At 50.3% G+C, this 7,341-nt stretch overlaps 1 protein-coding gene across 1 annotated transcript in view; it reads right to left on the reverse strand.

The window, feature by feature from the left end:
* LOC119268849 (terminal nucleotidyltransferase 4B-like) overlaps positions 1-1,626 on the reverse strand; it is an 8,041-nt gene extending 6,415 nt beyond the window's left edge. Inside the window, exons 1-3 of the mRNA XM_037550560.1 lie at positions 1,076-1,626; positions 559-671; positions 413-469 (exon numbers count right to left, since the gene is read on the reverse strand). Coding sequence (XP_037406457.1) covers positions 413-469; positions 559-671; positions 1,076-1,583 — 678 coding nt within the window. The 5' untranslated portion in view covers positions 1,584-1,626. The remainder of the gene's footprint in view (positions 1-412; positions 470-558; positions 672-1,075) is intronic.
* Positions 1,627-7,341: the final 5,715 nt, after the last annotated feature.

Here is a 7,341-nt window from a genome sequence, read left to right on the forward strand (position 1 = left end):
CTTGCACCTCAAACCAGGTCGTGTTAGAGAAAAATCTAACAGTTAACTGGTTTGACGCTTACCTTTACCTGCTAGTTTGCCACACTACAGTCACACGCCACGCCACGCGGGAGGAGCACATGTAGTATACTCTCAAAAAGGAAAAAACTCCGGCACCCCTCTGGTGTGGGCGAGGAGCACGGGGAGAGAAGAATGATTGATGATGGCTCATAGACAAAGGAACTAAATGATTGAGACATGCATACTTTTATTTTTGCAACTAAAATGGTAATTCAGTTGTACTCTGGTTCACTACTACTTGCACTTATAAAATACAATTGTTAATAGCCCCAAAAGTTCACAAAATACAAACAACATGACAGAGAAAGTTAAGTGCTGAAATTTATGAGAGTAGGATAGAAAATACTCTTACATCAATATCACTTGTTGGTAGATAGAGCCCTGTTCTGAAAGATCCAAAGACTTCCACCTGCCAAGCGGAGTCAAGAACTAACAAAATGATGTGGCTATCATCGTAAAAATATATAAACGGGAGAGAGAGAGAGAATGTTACGATGCCTTGCAATGAGGCCATATATGCTTGACAACATCAGAGACAGCTTGCACAGCAGCTGTCCGTGAAGATTGCTCTTCGGCAGAAGGTGAGATAAAATCACAGAAGTCAAGAATCTCTGCAACAGATAGGCAATACTTTATTATCTCATCGGGCAAATGTTGCAGTAGAACCATATAAGTTTGTAAAGATCCCAAGTTTTGTAATGATCCCATGTTATAAAAACTAATTAAGCCTCCAAAGATCAAACAAAATGTGATCAGCGAGCCTAAAATCGACTAAGTAATACAGTATGTCTGTTTGCCAAAACCTTCTCCTATCACTTTCTCCATTAAAAACACATGTAGACCACTATACTATTGGTTTCGAATAGCATTTGACAATATTTTGCTAGCCCATCATTGTACAAACTGCAACTGCTATGTCCCATGTTCTAGCTTGTCAAAACAAAAAATCACTTCTTTTTCCTCATCACACACGACAGCAAGTTCGTAGCAGTAACCATAAATCCAGAGTCCAGACCTTTGTGTAGCTGCAGCATGGGGCTCCTGAACCGCCTCCCTCCTCGGAACCACGCGCGCTCCGACCCCTGCGCCGGCTGCTCCGTCGGGGCGAGGGAGCTCGAGGGCGTCGCCGCCGCGGCAGGCCGCGCCACCACCGACGACGGGGAGGCCGGCTCCGCCCTGACGGCCCCTGAGACGTCAAGGGAGAAGAAATCGGCGGCGGGGATGTCGACAAGGGGGTCCCCGGCAGCCGTAATCTCGTTGCGGAAGACGGCATATGTCGCGGTCGCGTCCTCCTCCGCGGCGGCAGGGTAGGAGGGCGACCGGGGCTCGGGCGCGTCGAGGTCCTCCTCCGGGGAGAAGTCCAGGGTAAGACCCGGGAGGGCGTCGTAGACGCATGCCTGGGAGCTCGCTTCGGCGGCCTCCATGACGGCGGCGGCTGTGGTGGCGGCGGCCGCTTGGGTCGGATGAACTCGTTTGCCCTTGGACCGCCGGGTAGGCTCCGCGGCTTTCGCCTTGCGAGGCATTTGGTCGGAGGATCGATCGTCCGATGGGCTTTGGTTCGACTGGAGAAGCGGCCCGGAGAGATTCGTTGTTTTCATACGAGTCCGCGGATGTCGGAAATTGTAGCCTTCCACGATTTGGCGGCCCGCGAAGCACGCATACAAAGCGGAGCGGTACTCCTCTCTCACAGACTTTTGTGGCAACTTCAACTCTAGACCCCAAACAGACGCACACATTTGTTCGTTTGGGTCGCGAGGCGGACGGTGTCCAAAGGACGGACAGTCGTTCGGAACATCTGCACCCCACGCATAGGAGTGGCCTGGATGCAAAAAAATCGAGCCATCCATCCACATCATGCTTGGCCCGCCACGTGGCCCTCGCCCCCAATCCACGCTCCGCCTTCCCGCGTGGGGGTGTCGGTTGCAGCAGCAATGGCCATCTGCAACTCCTACAATGACAGCAGCGGTGTTGCTCAGACTAATCACAATGGAGAGTAACTTCGACTAGTAACATGCCTTCATAATGAGGAGCAATATATGCGTGTTGTCATGCAATATTTCATTTATTAGCTTGTAGACTCATCTTATATTGGTATGTGTGATGTTACTTAGGCTAGTCATAGTGGGGAGTAACTTAGACTAGTAACATACATATGTTACTAACCACAGTGGGAGTAATTTCAGTAGTAACATTGAGTCCAACTCGGCAAATTTGCTTATGTGGCAATGAGCTAATGAGGAAAAAGGTAGTTTGAGTAATTTAGCTAGTTACTGTAACATCACATGTCCCAATGCAATATGAGTCTATAACCTAATAAATGAAGCTTTGTATGACACCACGCATATGTTACTATGATAAAGGGTTTCCCCCGCTTTATATTATAGATGAAGCATCATCCGATACAGCCAGCTCGCGGGGCCGTAGCACAAACAAGCCCAAAGAAAAAAGAGGGAAAAAGAAAGAGAAACAAATGCCAACAACGGCGGATCAACGGAAGGAAGATGGCCGGCAACCGCTGCACCCTCCGGAGAAGTATCACCATGCACCCAGCACTCCGACGCGCCGCAACCTAGCAACACCTTCAAGAAGGAGGCGACGACGACGACGCTGTTGCCCGGACTAGTCCTAGGGTTTCCCCCGGTACGCGGGGGGGGGGGCAGTGGGGGAGGGTGTACCCGACGCCCTTCAAGAAGGTTCCGCGGCACCCGCAGGCGTTGCCACGTCGGGGTCGGACGAGCCGTCAGGGATTTCTTCCGACCCACGCCCCCACCACCACCCCAGACAATCCATAGTGCACCGCCCAACATGCCACCCACCAACATGTGCCACCACGGTCGTCGAACCAACTTCATCGTCTCCCTGAGGCCATCAACACGAGACCTGAAGGATGGGAGAAGAGATGGTGGGCTCGGGGGCATTCGCAACACAGCCGATGTGGAGGGACATCCACCACCACCGCCACGGAGCCGACCGGACGCACGGACAAGGGGCCTACCAGACGCCGAGGCCCGGTCGGACCCAAAAGGGTCCGGACAGCTCCTGTCATCGTGCTGCAGCTCGCCGGCCAACGAACCAGCCACCGCCCGCATACCACCGCCTTCTCGCCACCAACACCAGGAAGCAGCGTCGCCACACACCGAGCCGCCGGCCCGCCCTAGCCCAGATGGAGCTCGAAGGGGCCCAGATCTGGGCCGCGTCACCGACGACGGGGAGGCCGGCTCGGCCCCGACGGCCCCCGAGACGTCAAGAGAGAAGAAATCGGCAGCGAGGATGTCGACAAGGGGGTCCCCGGCAGCCGTAATCTCGTTGCGGAAGACGACATATGTCGCAGTCGCGTCCTCCTCCGCGACGGCTGATGTCTACTACGCAACTTTATTCTTGTAGACACGTGTTGGGCCTCCGAGCGCAGAGTTTTGTAGGACAATAACAATTTTCTCTCAAGTGGGTGATCTAAGGTTTATCAATCCGTGAGAGGTGTAGGATGAAGATGGTCTCTCTGAAACGACCCTGCAACCAAATACAAAAAATCTCTTGTGTCCCCAACACACCAAATACAATGTCAAATTGTATAGGTGCACTAGTTCGGCGAAGAGATGGTGATAAAAGTGTAATATGGATGGTAGAAATATATTTTTATAATCTGGATAAATAAAAACAGCAAGGTAGCAAATAGTAAACGGGCACAAAAATGGTGTTTCAATGCTTAAAAACAAGGCCTAGGGTCCGTACTTTCACTAGTGCAATCTCTCAACATTGCTAACATAGTTGGATCATATGATTATCCCTCAAAGTGTAACGAAGAATCACTCCCGAGTTCCTATTAGCGGAGAACAAAAGATAGGAATTGTTTGCAGGGTACGAAACCTCCTCAAAGTTATTCTTTCTGTTTGATCTATTCAAGAGTCCGTACTAAAATAACACAAAGTTATTGTTTTCGTTTGATCTATCCTAGAGTTCGTACTAGAATAACACCAAAGCAAAATCATATTCATAATACTCAATCCACACAAAGAACTACAAAGAGACCCCAAAGTTTCCGTCGGAGAAAACATAATAAAAACGTGCATCAAACCCTATGCATAGATTACCCCAATATCACCGCGGGAATCCGCGAGTTGAATGCCATAACATATATCAAGTGAATCAATAAGACACCCCAATTTTCACCTCATGTATTCATACCGCAAGACATACGCCATGTGTTCTCATCTTTGAATATTCAATCCGACAAGAAAAAACTTCAAAGGGTAAAGACTCAATTCATCACAACAAGAGTATAGAGGGGAGAGACTTCATATGATCCGACTATATTAACAAAGCCCATGATATAGATCACGAGAGAGAGAGAGAGATTTATCACATAGCTACTGGTACAAACCCTCAGCTGTGACGCCCCCGATTCAATCGTACACTAATCATGCACGCAAATGTGTACGATCAAGATCAGGGACTCACGGGAAGATATCACAACACAACTCTAAAACATAAATAAGTCATACAAGCATCATAATACAAGCCAGGGGCCTCGAGGGCTCGAATACAAGTGCTCGATCATAGACGAGTCAGCGGAAGCAACAATATCTGAGTACAGACATAAGTTAAACAAGTTTGCCTTAAGAAGGCTAGCACAAACTAGGATACAGATCGAAAGAGGCGCAGGCCTCCTGCCTGGGATCCTCCTAAACTACTCCTGGTCGTCGTCCGCGGGCAGCACGTAGTAGTAGGCACCTCCGATGTAGTAGGAGTCGTCATCGACAGTGGCGTCTGGCTCCTGGGCTCCAGCATCTGGTTGCAACAACCAGGTAGAAGGGAGAGGGGAAAAGAGGGAGAAAGCAACCGTGAGTACTCATCCAAAGTACTCGCAAGCAAGGAACTACACTACATATGCATGGGTATATGTGTAAGGAGGCTATATCGGTGGACTGAACTGCAGAATGCCAGAATAAAAGGGGGATAGCTAGTCCTATCGAAGACTACGCTTCTGGCAGCCTCCGTCTCGCAACACGTAGAAGAGAGTAGATTGAAGTCCTCCAAGTAGCATCTCCAAGTAGTAACTCCAAGTAGCCTCTCCAGTAGCATAATCCTACCCGGCGATCCTCTCCTCGTCGCCCTGTAGAAAAGCGATCACCGGGTTGTCTGTGGAACTTGGAAGGGTGTGTTTTATTAAGTATCCGGTTCTAGTTGTCATAAGGTCAAGGTACAACTCCAAGTCGTCCTGTTACCGAAGATCACGGCTATTCGAATAGATTAACTTCCCTGCAGGGGTGCACCAACTTACCCAACACGCTTGATCCCATTTGGCCGCACACACTTTCCTGGGTCATGCCCGGCCGCAGAAGATCAACACGTCGCAGCCCCACCTAGGCACAACAGAGAGGCTAGCACGCCGGTCTAAACCTAAGCGCGCAGGGGTCTGGGCCCATCGCCCATAGCACACCTGCACGTTGCGTACGCGGCCGAAAGCAGAACTAGCCCCCTTAATACAAGAGCAGGCTTACGTTCCAATCCGGCGCGCGCCACTCAGTCGCTGGCGTCACGAAGTGCTTCGGCTGATACCACGACGCCGAGTGCCCATATCTTTCCCACGTAGTTGGTTAGTGCGTATAGGCTCGTAGCCAACTCAGATCAAATACCAAGATCTCGTTAAGCGTGTTAAGTATCCGCGAACGCCGAACAGGGCCAGGCCCACCTCTCTCCTAGGTGGTCTCAACCTGCCCTGTCGCTCCGCCACAAAGATCCACACAGAGGGCCGTCGGGACAAAGGTCCTTTCAGCCCCCAATCCGTGAATCACTCTCGGGTACTCTTCGAGCTGACCCGACTTTAGTCACCATCTGTATAGTATGTATGTATGTATAGCATATACCCGTGATCACCTCCCGAGTGATCACGGCCCGATAGTATAGCACAGCAGACGGACAAGAATGTAGGGCCACAAATGAAAAATACTAGCATCCTACACTAAGTATTTAGGATTGCAGGTAAGGTATCAACAGATGTAGCAACAATGTCAGGCTATGCAACAGAATAGGAATATCGGCAAGCAGTAACATGCTACACTACTCTAATGCAAGCAGTATAGAGGAGAATAGGCGATATCTGGTGATCAAGGGGGGGGGCTTGCCTGGTTGCTCTGGCAAGAGAGAGGGGTCGTCAACTCCGTAGTCGAACTGGGCAGCAGCAGCGTCGGTCTCGTAGTCTACCGAAGAGAAGAGGGGGAAGAAACAATAAATACAGTGCAAACATAAGCAAGACGACGCAAGACATGATAAGGAGCGGTGCTAGGTGTGTCCTAACGCAGTATGAGGTGATGCCGGCGAAGGGGGAAAACATCCGGGAAAGTATTCCCGGTGTTTCGTGTTTCGGGCAGAGGAGCCGGAGGGGGAAAGTTGCGGGTTCGATAGGTTAGGGGTGTGTGGCGGACGAACGGACTGCGTATCCGGATTCGTCTCGTCGTTCTGAGCAACTTTCATGTTGAAAATATTTTAATCCGAGTTACAGATTAAAAGATATGATTTTCTAAAGATTTTATTAATTTCTGAATTTTAATTAATTATTTAATTAATTTGAAAATGATTTAATGACATCAGCATGATGTCATGCTGACATCAGTAGTCAACAGAGTTGACTGGTCAACCTGACCAGTGGGTCCCACTGGTCAGTGACACGTTTAATTAACAGATTAATTAAACTAATCATAATTAATTAGGGGGGTGGGCCCCACTGTCATTGTTTGATTAATTAACTATCAGTTAATTAGGTTAATCTAATTGTGATTAATTAACTTAAATAATTCGTTAATTAATTAATTAATTTAATTATTATTATCTATTTATTTATTTTTATTAATGTTTTTTTAAATTCTTTTTTTTATTAAAACGTTATCTGGGCGGGGCCCATGTGTCATAGGGTTATAGGGGCCTTTGCGGGTATGCGGTTTACGGGCGCAACCCGAACAGGCGGGGGCGCTAGGCGCGGGCGTAACGGGCGACGGGCGTCCGTAGCCTGCCCAGGGCGGGGCGTGGCCGTGGCCACGGCGGGGGCTGCCGCAGCGGGGCACGAGGGCCACGGTGGGCGGAGGTGGACAGGGGCAGCGGCAGCGGGCGTGCACACGGTGACGAACGACGGCGGCCCGAGGCAGCAGCAACAACCACGCAGCAGCGGCAGGAAGAGGAGAAGGCCAGGGCGGAGCACGACGAGGGGAAGGAGGCCGCGGCAAGCGAGGGGCGCGCGCGCACGCGCGGCAGGCGTTGAGGGCGCGAGCGCCGCGGGGTTGGCCGGGT

Source organism: Triticum dicoccoides, chromosome 3A (genome assembly GCF_002162155.2).
Source record: "Triticum dicoccoides isolate Atlit2015 ecotype Zavitan chromosome 3A, WEW_v2.0, whole genome shotgun sequence".
Classification (NCBI taxonomy): domain Eukaryota; kingdom Viridiplantae; phylum Streptophyta; class Magnoliopsida; order Poales; family Poaceae; genus Triticum; species Triticum dicoccoides.